The sequence below is a fragment of the Oryza glaberrima genome, chromosome 5, assembly GCF_000147395.1.
Source record: "Oryza glaberrima chromosome 5, OglaRS2, whole genome shotgun sequence".
NCBI classification, from domain to species: Eukaryota; Viridiplantae; Streptophyta; class Magnoliopsida; order Poales; family Poaceae; genus Oryza; species Oryza glaberrima.
The window spans coordinates 19886422-19904229 of record NC_068330.1 but is presented as its reverse complement, the minus strand read 5'-3'; the positions used below and the strand labels follow the sequence as shown (position 1 = coordinate 19904229).

The following is a 17808-nucleotide window of genomic DNA, read 5'->3' as shown; positions in this document are numbered from 1 at the left end:
GGCACACTAGGGTTGTGTTCTTTTCCCCTCTTTCCCAACTCACTTCCCTCGTTTTCCGCACGTACGCTTTTCAAACTCTTAAACGGTGTATTTTTTTACAAAAGTTTTCTATATGAAAGTTGCTTTAAAAAATCATACTAATTCAATTTTCAAGTTTTTTAGCTAATACTTAATTATTCTCACTATAATTGCGTGTTTCGTTTGTGTTGATCACGTGGGGATGAAAGATTAAAAAAGGACCAAAAAACCCAAGAATTATAGCAAACACACCCTTGCTCCTTCCGCGCACGCCTACTCCTCCATATTCCGTGCGCGGAAGGAGTAAGGGTGTGTTTGGTTGGGCAGTAGCTTTTGGAAAAGCAGACGTGGGCTTTGGCTTTTGCAAAAGTAGCTTTGGAAAAGTAGCTACGAGGAAGACAAAAGCCCGTTTGGTTGATCAACTGTGGCTTTTGGAAAATACTTCTCTCACTTACGGCTGGACCCTGCCTGTCAGCCTCACTGCATTCATCTTCTTCCTCACACGGTTCGCATGAGGACTCGCTATCGGGGCGCGCCAGCTTGGGCTCGCCAGCCAGCCGCGGGACATCCTAGGCTCGCGTGGCCGGCCATGAAGGCAGCACAGGACGAGGGAACAGGAGGCTAGCACCATGGACGCGAGGTTGCCATGGCTACCCAGGGACGAATCCCACACGCGGCCTTGGCTGTCAGCCATCGGGGCAAGAGCTGCGTCCGCACCCGCGGCCGTCGAGGAAGAATCCCACCCGCGCCCTTGACCGCGGGAGACGAATCCTGCTTGGTCTCGGCTGTTCCTCTGTCGGGGACCCTATTCCTCCGCGAGGGCGCTCGGGAGCTCCGGCTTGCAGCCAGCAATGGAGGAGGGGCACAGAGATGTGCGGTGGAGATCGCGCTCCTGGTCCCACGCCCGCCCGCCCCGTCACCGGCCATGGGACCAAGGGGATGGGGGAGCCACACCGCCACGGGGAGGGGAGGTGAAGAATCTCGCGCCGCAATGGTCCTGGACTCGCCGGAGTTGGGGCAACGAAGATCCGACAGCTGGCTCGGGCAGGTCTGGAGGACCTCGACGACGGGTAGCGAGTGGCAGCGAACGCGATGCCGAAGGGGGCGACAGAGCGGACGCGATGCGGAATAGAACGAGGCTAAACGTTATTTTCTCCATGTGACCAGTGGCAGGCGGGTAAATATTTGACTCAAAAGCAGCTGAAAGTAGGGGGTGGAGGTGCTTTCAATTTGTACTAGAGCAAAAGCAGCTTTTGGGTAGAAGCAGCTATGGCTTTTGAGCCCTTTTAAAGCCAAAAGCAGGGTCAAAAACCCAACCAAAGGCACCTTCCTAAATCAGCTCAAGGAAAGAGGAAAAACTTTTTGTAGAGTCAAACAATGAATATATCTAAATAGGAAACTAAACCAGATCATTGGAGAACAAATGACAACACAACCAAAGGAAAGAAGTACTATTATCAATATTTTAAGTAGGTAAAGATAAATATAAATATTCGTGAACATTAAATTTATCGCGTAATTCCAAATAATCGTATGTGTCCTGTTTCCGATGAATCGTTTTTTATGGCAACTGCATGTATCTGAACTTTTAACAAAGGATTTTTTCCATAATAATGAAGTTCAACCCTTCCCTAACAAAGGATTACTTCCTTAGCAAAGAAGCCCAATTATTCCTTTCATTGGCAAAAGATTAATTGTCGCCGTCTCCCTTTTCACAAAAACCTACACAACTAACCAAATAGATGCCTTGTGAGATCCTACTACCATAGTCAGCATGTCATCTTTTTGCTGGAAGTAAAGAACAAAACAAACACAACCTATGCCAATCACCCTCCTAACCAGCATAATCACCCGCAGCCCAAACGTACCAATCCGCCATAAACCACACCACACCCAAAGCAAACACGAGCGCAACACGTCGACGCGCGCCGCCCCAAAAAGCCGAAACAACCCAACCCCACCCACCCACACGCTGCGAGCGAAACCACACCACAACACAACACACAGTATGGCGGTGGAGACGAACCCGTAGTAGAATCGAATCGAAACACGGGGAAATTTCCACCAAAATCGGCCCAAATCGGTTGAAATCCCCGCAATTTTCAAAACCGATCGCGGAGGAGGAGGGGTGGGGTGGCTAGACCGCTAGGAACTAAACCCACCCACGCACGCCTCCGTGTATATATCCGCTGCCCCCCCCCCCCCCCCCCCCCCCCCCCCGAATTCCACTCTCTCCGATCGGTGACCGATCGATCGATCAAGAGTGGCCAAGGGCGAGTGGTGGTTTGCGGCTTTCGTCCACGGCGACGGCGAGGGCGAGGGCGACGAGGGGGGAGGAGTAGCGGCGGGCGGGGGGGGGGAGGATGGATCGCTGCCGGAAGCGGCCCGACTCCGACCCTGGCGCTCCCGGCGAGGCGGACGCGGAGCACCCCGCCGATAAGCGCCCCTGCACTGCCGAGCCGTCGACCTCGGCGGCGGTGGCGCCGGAGGGGGAGGCGGCGGCGGCGGAGCGCGCCTGCTCGGATATGGACACGTCGTCGTCTGGACACGCAGGGGATGGGGAAGCGGATGGGGATGGGGATGGGGATGGGGAAGGGGAAGGGGATGGTGACGATGATGGGGATGGGGATGGGGACGGGGGGTCGTCGTGCGAGTCGGATGGGGGAGGGAGCCCGAGGAGGTGCGGCGGGGGAGGGAGGTTCCAGCGGATGGTGGCGGCGGTGGCGGCGGACGGCGCGGAGGAGGGGGCGGTGGTGGCGGCGCTGACGGAGCTCTGCGAGGCGCTCTCCTTCTGCGGGGAGGACGTCGGGGGATACTTCCCGACGGACGCCGCGGCGCGGGCGCTGGTGCGGCTGGTCGGGGGCGGCGCCGATGGCGCGCCGGCGGCGGCGGCGAGCCCTGACGTGATGCTGCTCTCCGTGCGCGCCATCACGTACCTCTGCGACGCGATGCCGCGCGCCGCCGACGCCGTCGTCCGCCACGGCCTGCTCCCCCTGCTCTGCTCCCGTCTCCTCGCCATCGAGTACCTTGATGTCGCTGAGCAGGTAACCGAGCGGCTCTGACGACCCGATCGAACGATCACATTGGCCTGACGTGTTGTATGCGATCGTGTCACGCGCAGTGCTTGCAAGCATTCGAGAAGATATCGCGGAGGCAGCCGACGCCGTGCTTGCAGGCTGGCATGATCACTGCTGTGCTCACGTACATTGACTTCTTCTCTGCAAGTATCCAGGTTAGCATCGCAAGCGATTTCCATATTTTGCTGACGAATTTACTACATCCACCAATTGGATTCCTACTTGTATTGTTCAGAGGGTTGCGGTCTCAGCTGCTGCGAATGCCTGTAAGAAGGTCCCCAAAGATTGCTCCCAATTTGTGATGGATTCTGTGCCAGTGTTGTGTAATCTACTGCAGTCTGAGGACAAGATGGTACCATTGTTCATTCTTCAAACTGAGCTTGTTTAGGGGTATGTATGCAACTTGTGCTTATGTTTAAAGTGATGTAACATTGCAGGTAGTGGAGAAGGTTGCAAGTTGCTTGATAAACATCGTGGATTCATTTAGTAATTCAGTGGAGCTTCTCGACATGTTCTGTCACCAGGGTGTGATAGAGAAAGTCCTGCCTCTGATCAATACTGGCGGGCTAACTTCTCTTAGCCCATCAACATGCAGTGTATGCTTGCAGTTAAACTTCTATGCATGTACCCGAGTGTGTTGAGGAAATTGATTGTTGTTTGTTTTGATTGCAGAACTTGATTGGGCTTCTCGCCAAGCTAGCCTGCAATTCACTTGTGGCTGTGAAGTCTCTCTTTGAGCTGAATGTTGGTAACACCATAAGCAGAATTCTGGTTACTTCAGATCTCTCACATGGCATGCCTTACCTGCCTTTGGAAAACCAAAGCAACCAGGTTGGTTTTCTTACTTCCAGACATTTAAGACTAGAAGGTGGCAGCAGCAGTAGGATATCAATTGAGTTTGGTTGCAATTTAGTGCAATTTTTTATTATCAGTTGATTATACCCTTATCTGTAGACTTAATTAGTATATATTATATTTGGTTTGTTCAAGATGTAACGGCTTTTATGGGCATCACTACACCATGACAAGATGGATTGATTAGTCTTTTTAATTCCTTATAAGCTCTGATGTGACCTATTCATCACCCAATTAGTGCACTGTATCACTTTGTGCTTAGCGCCATTCTACCTTAGGTTGCTGATATCTGACCTCTGACACATGTTTGTCCCTGCTACACGCTAATGTGCATAACAAGTTACTTGTCATGTATGCACCACTCTAATTTACCTTGTTACATTAGAACTTGAATCTAATAAGTTGCATTGGTGTGCATAACAAGTCACTCCATGTATGCACCACCCTAATTTACTTCATTTGATTATATACGAGGGCCATTCGTAAAATGTACATGATTTGAGATAAACTTAATTGTGCTGATCTCAGGTCAATGAAGCTTTGAAATTAGCAAACCAACTTATTCCTTCTGCAGCAAGAGATGTTGAAGATACCCAGATGGTACTTGCAAAAGAAAAAATAATTGTAGATGAACCAAGGTTTTTGTGTCAGTTCTCTATGGAGATTCTTCCTGTCTTGATCAAGGTCCGTTGATAGCAATCACAAGAAGTCATAATAATGATTGTTATCTGAAATATGGAAATGAGTATGTTGTTTCGTGCAGGCAGTCAACTCTGGTGCAAATTCATACATTTGCTATGGATGTGCTTCAATTGTAAAAAACATCTGTTATTTCAGTAAACCTGAAATGCTTCAAGAGTTGCTCAAGGATGCAAACATACCAAGGCAAGATTCTATTTTTTACATGATAGCCATAAGCAAGATCAATTGCATTTTTGTTGTGCTAAAATTGCCGATTTTAGACGGATAGATTTATTTTTGTGATCTCTGTGGCAGTTTCTTGGCTGGTTTATTGTCTCGGAAGGATCATCATGTGCTATTCTCATCACTAAAGCTTATCGAAATTCTCATGCAAAAGCTTCCTGATGCTTACCTTGGATCCTTTATCAAGGAAGGTGTTGTCTATGCAGTTGAGGCTCTTCTTATGCAAGAAGATTGTTCAAAGTCTACTAATCTCTCAGATGAAACACAACAATCAGAGAATCAGCCTATCATAAGAAATAAGCCTACATGTTTCTGCTATGCATTTGATTATCCCAGATCTGATGCTGCTGAAACAAGGACTTGCATGATTGGAAAGGGCAACCTTTTTACTTTCGCAAGGCATGTGAAGACAACCTATTTCACTACCGAAGCAGTGAACTCTGAGATGGGTTTGACAGAGATTTTGCAAAAGCTCAAAACTTGCTGCGCAGTTCTGAACGATTCTGCTGATAAGTCATTAAACCGAGACAATATACAAAATGAAGAGCACTTGACTAACATTTTAAGTGAGGTGATGATGGAGCTTCATGGGGGAGAAACAATGACTACCTTTGAATTTCTTGAGAGTGGATTGATCAAATCCTTGTCTAATTATCTCTCCAATGGCAAGTACCTCCAATTGGAGAGAATCCCAAATGATTACAATACTGAACATTTTCTTGCCGTGCTAAAAAGGTTTCAGTCATTTACTCAGATATCTTTTTCAAGAATGGAGCAGGGCTGGGGTGATATGCTCTTGACACTGTTAGTAAGGAAACTGCAGAATGCTCTTACTTCTCTTGACAACTTCCCAGTGATAATGAGCCATAATTTCAAGCCGAGGAACAATATTTCAGATATCCCTACTAGGCACTCAACGATTACTCCATGTATCCGAGTTCGATTTAAGAAGGATGAAGATCAAACCAACTTGTCGAGCTATGATAATGTTGTTAATTTGGAGATCTCTTCCTTGTTGCACACTATTGAAGAGTTCTTGTGGCCCAAAATTTGTACAGGCACAAGCAATCAGAAGCCTGAATCATCGGCCAATGGTACTGCTTCTGAAAACAAATATCCTGAAGATGACCTCCAGGAAAGATATTCCTCACCCGAATCATCCCCTCCACCAGAGGTACTATTCTGTCTATTATTTAACATCTTTGAAAAATATGAACAGATAGTATATAATGAGTGATATATCATGCTGCCTGTAAGCAAGCCATATTAGTACCTTTAAGTAAAAGAAGCTTCAATTTGCCTTTTTTATCATCAGCAATAGTTCACTTTGACTACTAAATTTGATGTCCTAAATCTATTATATAATTAAAGGAATAGAAAAAGGAGCCTCCACGTTCGCTCTCATGGCCTAGAAATCCTCAAATTAATCGGAGAAAAAGAAAAAATAGAGTCCATATAGAAATACAATTTAGAAATAGCTGAAATTCGGAATTAAAAAAATAAGGAATATTAGAAGAGGAGACTAGAGTCCATATAGAAATACACTTTAGAAATAGTTGAAATTCGGAATTTAAAAATAAGGAATATTAGAAGAGGAGTATAGAGTCCATATAGAAATACAATTAGGAAATAATAGAAATTCGGAATTAAAAATAAGGAATATTAGAAGTAGAGTATAGAGTCCATATAGAAATACAATTAGGAAATAATAGAAATTCGGAATTAAAAATAAGGAATATTAGAAGTAGAGTATAGAGTCCATATAGAAATACAATTAGGAAATAATAGAAATTCTGAATTAAAAATAAGGAATATTAGAAGTAGAGTATAGAGTCCATATAGAAATACAATTAAGACAAAAAAAGAAATTCGGAATTAAAAAGTAAGATATATTAGAAGTAGAGTATAGAGTCTATATAGGAATTTGAAACTAACTAAAATTTGGGAAAAAAAGGAGCCTCCACGTTCGTTCTCACGTCCTAGAAATTCTCACATTAATCGGAGAAAAAGAAAAGGCAGAGTCCATATAGAAATACAATTTAGAAATAGCTGAAATTCGGAATTAAAAAATAAGGAATATTAAAAGAGGAGACTAGAGTCCTTATAGAAATACAATTTAGAAATAGCTGAAATTCGGAATTAAAAAATAAGGAATATTAGAAGAGGAGACTTAGAGTCCATATAGAAATACAATTTAGAAATAATTGAAATTCGGAATTAAAAAATAAGGAATATTAAAAGAGGAGACTAGAGTCCATATAGAAATACAATTAGGAAATAGCTGAAATTCGGAATTAAAAATAAGGAATATTAGAAGTATAGTATAGAGTCCATATAGAAATACAATTAGGAAATAACCGAAATTCGGAATTAAAAATAAGAAATATTAGAAGTAGAGTATAGAGTCCATATAGAAATACAATTAAGAAAAAAAATAGAAATTTGGAATTAAAAAATAAGGAATATTAGAAGTAGAGTATATAGTTCTTATTGGAATTTAAAACCAACTAAAATTCGGAATAAAAAGGAGCCTCCACGTTAGCTCTCATGGCCTAGAAATTCTCACATTAATCTCAGAAAAAAAAGCAGAGTACATATAGAAATACAATTTAGAAATAGCTGAAATTCAGAATTAAAAAATAAGGAATATTAGAAGAGGAGACTAGAGTAGTTATTACACATTAGTAGTTTTGAAAAGTTATTGCAAAATTTAAAATTATGTTGTCATTGTAATATATTTTAATAATATAATGAGAAAACATATATGCTATTATATGAGAGAAAATATAATGATGCTAGCCGCACAATCTGCGGGGGCCACCGTGCTAGTTTCTAATAAAGACGTTAAAAGAGTCTAATGATGTAAACTTTTTGTACTAAAATTACCTGTTATGTTTTCATGTATCCAAAAAAAATATTTCAGAAACATCTTTGGTCAAATTAATTTAGTTGCTGTTCCAGAGCAACATGTTCTGTACCAAAAAGAGCAGTTGTTATGCTATATCTGACAAAAGACAGCGTTGTAAATTACTTCGATGGCCATCCTGTCTTTTAAGACTAAAATGGTTCTCTTTTTCAGGGTGTTATAATAGGAAATCAAAGTCCATCTGTAGAACCAGGCTCAAATAAAGGGCCTTCGTCATCTGGTAAGTACAGGAGTAGTACAGTAAGCGTAGTCTGGCGATCGTGAAACACTTATGTTTAAACTCTTGTATGCATACTTCCTCTTATTCTGGAAACTTCAATACTGCAATGCATGTGCAGGTGCAGGCCAACAAGAGACAAACACAAGTGATCATGCTGCGCAACCAAAATTGTTATTTAGCTTGAAAGGAAAAGAGCTTGACCAATCTGTTACTCTGTATCAATCAATCCTGCAGGATCAGATTAATGCAGGTTCTGACATAATATTGGACAACCAGTTTTGGCGCATTGTGCATGATGTAACATATAGAACGGCTACAAACCCAGAAATTGATGATCCTCTTAAGCATTCACCTTGTGCAACAACACCAGCACATCCCGATAAAGCTGGATATATTTGTCAGACGCTCCCTTTCTTCACTAGCCTGTTGCTTGGCAAACTTCCTTGCAAACTTGACAGATCAAGTCCATCATATGACATATTGTTTATGCTAAAAGTTCTAGAGGGGTTGAACCGATACTCTTTTCACCTCGTCTCTGATGAGAGAAACCGTGCTTTTGTACATGGAAGCATAACTGACCTTGATGATCTGAAAGTTGATGTTTCTGTAGTTCCACAGCAGGAGTTTGTCAGTGCTAAATTGACAGATAAACTGGAGCAACAGATGCATGATCCCTTGGTTTTAAGGTCTCGTTGCCTGCCTTTATGGTGCACTGAACTGATGTCTGCATGTCCCTTCTTGTTTTCTTTTGAGGCAAGATGGAAGTATTTCCAGCTGACAGCATTTGGTTCTTTGACCCCACAACATGGGAATATGATGGATACAAGTGGCAGTGGTGTAATGACAGAAAGGGTGCCTTCCTTCTCACGGAAAAAGTTCAAAGTTGATCGCGACAATATACTTGTTTCTGCTGCTAAAGTGATGCAATCACATGCTCGGAGTAATGCAATGCTTGAAGTAGAATATGAAGAGGAAGTAGGCACAGGCTTGGGTCCTACGATGGAATTCTATACATTGATAAGTCATGAGTTTCAGAAGTCTGGTTTAGGCATGTGGAGAGGGGAGCTCTCCGGCGAAGCTGGCCTGGATAATGTTCATGGTGGTTCTGTATTTGTGGTTGCCCCTAATGGACTTTTTCCTAAACCATGGTCCACCCATGTGGATTGTTCTTCCTTCTCAGAAGTGAATAAACAGTTCCACCTCCTTGGTCAGGTCGTTGCAAAGGCAGTTAAAGACAACAGAATTCTCGACATTCCATTTTCTAAAGCATTTTACAGGCTTATACTAGGACAGGTATTTTGGACTGAATCCCTGGATGAAGTTTGCTTTGCTTTCATACTTTCCAAGTCTCTAAATAACCTTTTTCTTTCTTAGGAACTTAATATATATGACATTCACTCATTTGATCCTGAACTAGCAATGACCCTTATGGAGTTTAAAGCACTTGCTGCTCGGAGAAAATATTTAGAATCAAGTTCAAGTGGGGACTGCAAGAGTACATCTGATTTGTCTTATCGAGGTTGCAGGATTGAGGATCTTTCTATTGAGTTCGCTCTTCCAGGATATCCAGAATATGTTCTTTCTTTAGAAAATAGCTTGGATAATGTAAGCGCATATGAGCATACACTTCAATGCTTTCAGTTTCTTAGCTGATTAGACTCTTACTTAATTGTTCATGTTGCTTTCAGGTAAGTGCTGACAATTTAGAACAGTATGTTTCTTTTGTTGTTGATGCAACAATTAGAAGTGGAATTGCAAGACAGCTGGAAGCTTTTAAGTCAGGATTCAATGAGGTATGTTTCATGGTGGTTTTCATTAGCAATATGATATGCTAGATATGGAAATGGGCAGGGTAGGTAGGGCGAATCACTATCTTAGAATTTTTCATCGCCATTCAATTCATTCGATCAGATTCAGATATGTTGAGGGTTTAGGTGCCGTTCCCTCCGTCTCAATTTATAATTAGGAGGAAAGCTGTGTTGTTGGCATTTGTCCTTTAGGAATCCATTTTATTGTGAAACTGACATTGGGAAATGCAGGTATTTCCATTAAGCATGCTCCAGGTCTTCTCAGAGGATGAGCTGGAGCGATTACTCTGCGGTGAACAAGATACGTGGGATGTAAGCGCCTTTCTTTTGTGGAGTTTGTTGTTACTTCTGTGTTCGTTCTACCGCCCTTGCTGATCCTTGTTTGTGAACAGTTTGCGAAACTTGTGGATCATATAAAGTTTGATCATGGCTACACTTCCAGCAGCCCTCCTGTCATTAATGTAAGTTCTTCAGTATTCATATATTTAGACAGTTAAATATTTTATTCTGAAATGGTAGTAAAGGCTCTTTTCTTTACATGCCAAATACATTGCAGTTGTTGGAGGTTATACAGGAGTTTGAAGGCCATCAACGCAGAGCTTTCTTGCAATTTATAACAGGTTCACCTCGACTCCCACCGGGTGGGTTAGCTGCGCTAAATCCAAAGTTGACGGTTGTCCGAAAGGTCTGTTTTCATTATATACTTCTTTTAGGATTTGTTTTTTCTTACTATCTTCCCTAATATTTTGTAATATAATCAGCAGCATAACAGCAACGAGGCTGATGATGACCTTCCGAGTGTGATGACTTGTGCTAATTATCTAAAGTTACCCCCCTATTCTTCCAAGGTCTGTAACATACTACTGTTCTGATTAGCTTTTTAACAGTCCACTGGTATATTCTGGAATTTTCATAAATTAAATCAATCCCTCATTTATGTCACCGTATGAGACATCATCTACTAAACTATAACTAGAACGAATTGACGGTTTTGCCTAGGTTTAAGTCAAAATCTCAAAACCACACTTGCATATTTTGGAGACTAGTTACATGCCTGTGCGTGCAACATATCCGAAGATAAAAAAGTAATTCAGTTTTGTTTATGCCTTTCTTTCATGGGCTTTTCTAGAGCCGTTTTTTTGGAAGGGGAGGGAGAACGACTGAGATTTTAAAAGTAGTTAAAGATATTATTCCGTGATTAGTTCTTGATTTCCAGTACTATTTGCATTGACACCAAATTGTTATACGCAATCTGCAGGACAAGATGAGGGAGAAACTACTCTACGCGATTACGGAAGGTCAGGGGTCCTTCCACTTATCTTGACTTGAAACTGATAGCATCTAGCTGCGCATGCCATCACACGCAGTAGAAATTTGTGTGTTTTGTAAGTATCACGTAGGAAAACATGGTGTAAATGTGGGTGGTTCACTGCTTAACTTACCATGACATATGGTTCGGGTGGAGCTGATGTTAGGAAAGGGAAAAAACTGAGGTGGCGCATGCCCTTCCTTCTCTGTACATAGTGGTAGTTGCCTGTAGGTGTGCTCAAGTAGTGGCGAACATGGCGACTCTCAGCTTAGCTCGCTGCTGTTGATGCAAACCTTCTCTTTTGGTGTAAATATACGTGGCTGGTGAAAATCTTCAATACTATTACTATCCATCGTTCTGTTCGCCTATTGGAGCTTATATTGCCTAATACGTTTGGAAGCATTTGTTACCAGCTCTCAGTTTCAGGACTGTCTGCTTGTGGTGCAGAGATTTCACGACGGATCAGTTCTTACGATGTAAATTTCTTTTTCAACAACAGGTCGCTCTATGCTTGGGTTGGTTCTCTACCCAATCAAAAAATCGGTAGCAACGAAAATTTTGATATAGGCAGGGTTAAAGTTTTCGATAAGGTCATGCCTTGCCTTTGTGGGGACACATTTCGCATGTACGTGTTCGTGGTCATGTTGGCTTCAGCATGAGGTTGTGTCTGCATTCACTTTTGAGCTGCTGTTGTGTTTGTGTCATTGTGTGTTTCCGCAAAGCTTCGCGTTGACGCCAAAAGTTTTGCTTCGCTGGACGGCCGAAGTCGCTAGAAAATGGCGACACGGTTCGCTTCCAGATGCGATGGGAGTCCTGTGTCTGTCTGTCCCGGTTAAATAGCGGAAGGCAATCATGCGCATCTGTCGAATATATGCCGGTTAAGTATAGGTCCTGGAGATGATGATATGCTATACTAACTACTAGTATACTATTCCCCTCATGTTGTTGCTTTGTCCATAAGCCTTAAAACCTAAAAGAAATTTCTCACTTGCACAATCACTTGCAGTATCAGGCAGCTTGATCTTGCCGATCTTATTTAATTGTAATTGTGTCCGAGGATGAGGATGATAAGGTTGTTATTTAGCTGCAACATCTTGCGATCCGCAGTTGACTTTACACATACGGGACGCAAAGTGAAAGGGTAGAACACGTGCAACGGTGCAAGAGATGATAATCATTTCTGAAGAAAAGTTTTCGGTCCTCAAATACTTTGTTAGTTATAATTGTAATTGTAATTCTGTCCAAAAAGATAATGTTGTTTGCTTGGAACATCTTGACATAAAGCTGTCTGTTCAAATACCATCTGTTTGTTCCCTCAGAAAAACACGTTAGTCATGTCTGCCTTTTGTAAATATCTTGTCGTCCTATCGTTCAGTATTGATATTTTCATAGGACTATCACAGTCTTCTAGTCGTTTTAGTAAAAGCTGACCTATAATATAATTAAATGGCTTAGATGCGCATACCTTAGTTCTGGACTTGTCATCACTGCCGATCGATTTACAAGCATATCCAATTATCCATGTATGTATTCAATAGGTATTACTTAACTTATTCACTTTGCTTAAAAATACAAGTACTTGTAGAACTTTTTACAGAAACTAAGAAGCGAAATGAAATTAAACGAGTGATAATTGTGATTAGTTTAGATGAAAAATTATGTGAAAAATCTATACGAAATATGGTTGTAATTGGTTGAGATAATATAATAAGTGATGAAGTAGCTATATTTTAAAACAAAATTTAACGCTTGAAGTAGCTATTTAATTGTTGTTACAATGACACGGCTTTACAACCTATGGCAATGTAAAACCTTTAATAAAATACTCCATCTAGTCAAAAATAATTGAGGTCAGCGTCACGTATAGCAGCGGTAGCTTCTAATATTCCCGGCTAATTACCATCCACTGATGAATGGTGATATATAACAAATGTTCACTCGTATATTAAGAACAGCGTAAAATCAAATGCCTCGTGTATCAGAGGAAGAAGCGGGAAAAAAAAAGCAAATCATAAATGTTTTTTTACTGGCAAATCTCACATTCTATTTGTGATGTAAAACTGTAAAACCCCCACGTTGTGTGCACTCTCACCAAACGACAAACTCACCTCAATCCAAAACTTTTTTTTTCTAAAGAAAACCTAAAACAAAAGGCTAAAAAAGGCAAAAGAAAAACCCAAAAAGCAAAAAAGAAAAAAAGAAATCTCCTCCCCTAGACCCCTACACCCGGTCCACCGTGCACCGGACAGGCAAACCCAGTCAGCCAAACCCGCACCCGTACCCCCCACGCGGCGGCGCCCGCGTCCGCCCTATATATACCCCTCCACGAACGGCCCTGATACCCCGACCCCTTCAATCGCGCCCGCCTCAGCCGCCTTCTCTTCTCCAGCGTCCGATCTCCCCCTCTCGCCTCTCCGCCTCACCTCCGCTCCGCTTCCCACCCCCGCTTCCTCTCTCTCTCCTCTCCCCCCCCCCTCTCTCTCTCTCTCTCTCTCTCCTCGCTTCACCACCTCGCGCCCAACCCCCCTCTCTCTCCTCTCCACGTCGCGCCCTCTCCGCGCGCGCGCGCGCCCGCGCTTCTATATAAGGTACGCCTACGCCTCTCTCTCCTTCGCTCTAATCCCATTTCTAGGGTTTTGGGATGCGGGGACTGATGGATCTAGGGTTTGGGTTTGGGTGGTGGTGGTGCAGGAGGGGGGAGGTGGGATGGCGGATGGGCCGGGGAGCCCGGGGGGAGGAGGGGGGAGCCACGAGAGCGGGAGCCCGAGGGGGGGAGGGGGAGGAGGGGGAGGTGGGGGTGGGGGTGGGGGGGTGAGGGAGCAGGACAGGTTCCTCCCCATCGCCAACATCAGCCGCATCATGAAGAAGGCCATCCCGGCCAACGGCAAGATCGCCAAGGACGCCAAGGAGACCGTGCAGGAGTGCGTCTCCGAGTTCATCTCCTTCATCACCAGCGAGTGAGTCGTCGCCCTCGTCCTCCCCCCTCTTGTGCTCTGCTCTGCTCTGCTCTGCTCTGTCTTCTTTTGAGTTTTGAGCTTTGAGCTCGTTGTTTGACTTGTCGTTGGCGGCGATGAGATGTGACTGGGTTTTTGTTGTGGTGGGGCAACATTACAGGGCGAGCGATAAATGCCAGAGGGAGAAGCGCAAGACCATCAACGGCGACGACTTGCTGTGGGCGATGGCCACGCTGGGCTTCGAGGACTACATCGAGCCCCTCAAGGTCTACCTGCAGAAGTACAGAGAGGTGCGTACTGATGTGGATGTTTGGAATTGGGGTGATTCTCTGTTGATTTTAGAAGGTTTAGTTATTGCTTTGCGAGTTAGGTAGGGACATCGCTAGTTTGCTTTTTCGAGGTGTGTCTGAATTACTAATAACTTGCTTGGTAACCTTAATATTATTAGGGAGTATACTCTAGTAATTTGTTCAACTTGAGGACGGATGGATAACTTGTAATGTTTGTGGTATGAGCTAATTTCTTTAGCTCATGTTGCTTTGGAAGAAAGATTCTTGTCAGCAAATCTTGCTTTATGATTCCAATTTTATACCGTGAAAGGAATGGTTGGAATATGGTGTTAGTACATTAATTAATTAATTGAAAGCTGTTGCTTGGACCTGAAAACACAGCAGTGATCATTTGCAGTAACCTACTAACCTTGTACCAAGTCCAAATTTTTATGAATCGTTGAGCTACTAAAATGCTATTTAATTCATTTACCATGTTTACCTTCAATCTTAAATTTTATAAGATCCAATGCAAATACAGTAAAATGTTTTGAATCAACCAGAGATCCTATAAAAAGATCACCTTTACACTAAAAGTTTACTTACCTGAAGATAAAACTTCCTACTTACACGACATATCATAGTGTAGCTTTAAAAAAAAAAGACCAAATTCTCTACAACATTTTTTTTAGTGTAGCCTGGAGTTAAAACATTAATACTTTGTGTATGCCTGTCATTTTCGTTTGTTAAGTCTCCTTTATCAATCTAATATGGCTTCTCTTGTTTGTTTTTGTTTGGTGAATGGCTGTGCTGGTTGCAGATGGAGGTACGTGGTATTTAACTATTTTGTTATCATGTTCCATAGGCTACTGTTTTTTTTGCTTGATGATGAGTGCCTCCTACAAATCCATGCTTTTCTTTGTGTTCATATTTCATAGACACTAAGAGGCATTCATATTTCATAGACACTAAGATGCAAATGTTCAAGATATATAAAGTTCATAAATAAAATCAGCCTTGAAAATGAATTATTGATCTATACAATCCTGTCTGCATCATGAGCTTAGCTCACCTGTGCAGCTAGCTATGTCCAAATTTTGAAGGCATATAGAATTCTCTTCATGGGATCCAATAATCCCATCAGTTTTAGATCGTATATATACCTTGTTCTTGTCAATTGGATGTACTATGATGCTTCGTATAGTCTTGAGTGAAACAAATTTTTTATCAAGTTTCCCTGTATCAATTCTATATGGGCCAAAAAATTGCATGCTACATGCCTTTGAAAATCAATAGGTAAAAAGACAAGATGAATCATGATTCTGCACCATACAGCAAGCAGAGCACTCTTTTACTATGGTTAAGACCAAGAATTCTATTATGATTCATGATTGTACTATCATGCCTACACAAAATCTGAGATGTGTTGAGTATTGCTCAGCTCTTTTATCATCATTAAAACATAGGGTGATAGTAAATTAACTGCAAAGGCTGGTGATGGCTCTGTGAAAAAGGATGTACTTGGTTCTCATGGAGGAAGCAGTTCAAGTGCCCAAGGGGTTAGTGTCTGCTTGTTTGTTTTCTTGTTCCTGTCCAACAGGATGTGAACTTACACTATTTTTATTCTTTATAGATGGGCCAACAAGCAGCATACAATCAAGGAATGGGTTATATGCAACCTCAGGTGATTTATCTTCAATTGTTTGGAATTACTGGCAGTATGCATATACACATGGTTGATCGTTGTCAAAGTATTTTGCTGAATATACCGTCATGTCTTGGGAGCATACAAGACGATATTGTGGTTTAGACTTCGGGGAGTTCCATTAGCTAGTTGATTCACAGTTGTGTTTGATTTTTTTCCTCTTTGTTTTAGGATATTTTTACTGGCCATGTAGTACGTTTAGTTTAGATTTATCAGCTTTATTATGCCTATATTTGTTCTAATAATAACATGAACGTGAGATTCTCTGGTAAATATCTAGTAGTGCCATCCTGCTACCATTCTACTGCCACTGGTCATTTTAAAGAGACACATGAGAAGATAACTTTTAATCTCCTTATTGTGCCGTCCTTTTGTTTCTTCAGTGTTAGGAGACTTCTACTGTTTGGAAGTTCCTGGAGTAGTAAACATGATTGGCCCCTCCATCTTCTACTTCCCCTGTACCAAAAAAAATCAATTCCTAGCAATGAATCTAGACAAATGTTTGTCCAGATTCAAAGCGAGTTGTTTTTTTTGGTACAGAGAGAGTTTGTTGTTGGACTGTCCCTTTTAGGTTGATTCATTGTCTAGTTACTGAGATCAAAGAATTACTGGATATTTTGTGTATGAACAGTAAATGAATGATAAATCCATAAATCTAGGTGCATTTCCTTCAGCAGAATGCATCCAGCCAGAGCTTGTTTCCCTTCCTTTTTTTTTTTGGTTAGATCTGGGCAAAATCCATTAAAAAAACTGAAACATGCACAAAGTTACTGTTTGAGTGTAAGAGTTCACTTTTCAATATTTCTGGCATAAGATATTGCCACTTGCATAATCTCATCTGATCTCTATACGTTTGCTGATGTTTTTTTCTTTTTTTTGCCTTGCCCAGTACCATAATGGGGATGTCTCAAACTGAAGATAGGACCTTTTCATGCAACTGTTGCTAGGTATACCTAATCCGTCGAAGAACCATATGCTATTTCGAATTTTTGATATCTTGTACGGGAATGGTTCATGTGCCGACACATTTGCTAATAGCGCAGGTGGATTTTATTTGGTGCTGCAGTCGTTAGCTAATATATATACCTACACCTCATGGTGAGCAGTGAAGGAAGTAACTTGCTACCACCTCTAGGTCCCATGTTTGTCAACCAGGAACTGATGCTGCTTGGAAGCGTCGAGCCAAGGCTGCTTCGCAGATGTAAATTACTCCCCGTGAGGATAGTTTCGGTTCGTGGTCTAGCTCTGTTGTTGTATGTATATTCAGGATAATTTAACAATTGGTCTTTGGCTGTCATTCGGTTCCATATAATCTGTATTGGGAGGCATAAATATTCATGTTGTATTTCGTCCTGAACTAGCGTGTTGTACTATTGAGAAATAGATGCTCTCTGTAATGGTAGCAATTTTACTCTGATTCCCATTCTCTCCCTCCCATGTGTGGTCGCTCTTGAAGTCCAAACAAGAGTGCGATGCTGTTGGCGTATCACATTTACCGTGAAATGTGAACGATGTTGGCTTTATCTATTGGAGTACTTGTTTTTTGGGGGGACGTGCTCAGTTTATGTTACCTACGCCAAATTGCTAACTGAAGGTTGCTTTATCAAAACTTGGCTGCTTCATTTCCAATTAAAAAAAGAAATAAAAAGGAGCTAATTTCATCCAATTTAGCCGTGATAAGATCGGATCAAGCTTTTGTGAGCATGCTTCATTTCCAATTAAAAAAAGAAATAAAAAAGAGCT

General features: G+C 42.2%; 2 protein-coding genes across 3 annotated transcripts; both read left to right on the top strand.

The window, feature by feature from the left end:
• The first annotated feature begins 2249 nt into the window (after window positions 1-2249).
• On the top strand, window positions 2250-11489 carry LOC127773529 (E3 ubiquitin-protein ligase UPL4-like). 2 transcript variants are annotated; one of them, XM_052299624.1, is made up of 17 exons: window positions 2250-3062; window positions 3140-3250; window positions 3331-3447; window positions 3533-3691; window positions 3768-3926; window positions 4479-4634; window positions 4714-4835; window positions 4947-6048; window positions 7954-8020; window positions 8139-9313; window positions 9395-9625; window positions 9709-9813; window positions 10060-10140; window positions 10221-10289; window positions 10385-10513; window positions 10590-10676; window positions 11087-11489. In XM_052299624.1, the coding sequence occupies exons 1-17, from the start codon at window positions 2382-2384 to the stop codon at window positions 11150-11152; spliced, it is 4617 nt and encodes a 1538-aa protein (XP_052155584.1). In that variant the 5' UTR covers window positions 2250-2381; the 3' UTR covers window positions 11153-11489. The 2 variants fall into 2 exon arrangements, with proteins under 2 accessions (XP_052155584.1, XP_052155585.1); XM_052299625.1 differs by having other exon boundaries at window positions 2251-3062; window positions 10593-10676.
• Window positions 11490-13483: 1994 nt separating this feature from the next.
• Window positions 13484-17488, top strand: LOC127774001 (nuclear transcription factor Y subunit B-3). Its single transcript, XM_052300263.1, has 8 exons — window positions 13484-13725; window positions 13829-14094; window positions 14252-14381; window positions 15181-15186; window positions 15827-15919; window positions 15994-16044; window positions 16955-17012; window positions 17109-17488. The coding sequence occupies exons 2-7, from the start codon at window positions 13844-13846 to the stop codon at window positions 16979-16981; spliced, it is 558 nt and encodes a 185-aa protein (XP_052156223.1). The 5' UTR covers window positions 13484-13725; window positions 13829-13843; the 3' UTR covers window positions 16982-17012; window positions 17109-17488.
• Window positions 17489-17808: the final 320 nt, after the last annotated feature.

What these genes read in the sequence shown, in the direction of transcription:
- LOC127773529 (XM_052299624.1), top strand. Translation starts at nt 2,382, where the DNA reads ATGGATCGCTGCCGGAAGCGGCCCGACTCCGACCCTGGCGCTCCCGGC. An exon ending in AATCATCCCCTCCACCAGAG is followed by an intron (nt 6,049 to 7,953) that starts GTACTATTCTGT and finishes TCTCTTTTTCAG; the next exon opens with GGTGTTATAATAGGAAATCA. An exon ending in TTAAGTCAGGATTCAATGAG is followed by an intron (nt 9,814 to 10,059) that starts GTATGTTTCATG and finishes TGGGAAATGCAG; the next exon opens with GTATTTCCATTAAGCATGCT.
- LOC127774001 (XM_052300263.1), top strand. Translation starts at nt 13,844, where the DNA reads ATGGCGGATGGGCCGGGGAGCCCGGGGGGAGGAGGGGGGAGCCACGAG. An exon ending in GCAGTTCAAGTGCCCAAGGG is followed by an intron (nt 15,920 to 15,993) that starts GTTAGTGTCTGC and finishes TATTCTTTATAG; the next exon opens with ATGGGCCAACAAGCAGCATA. An exon ending in TGGGTTATATGCAACCTCAG is followed by an intron (nt 16,045 to 16,954) that starts GTGATTTATCTT and finishes TGCCTTGCCCAG; the next exon opens with TACCATAATGGGGATGTCTC.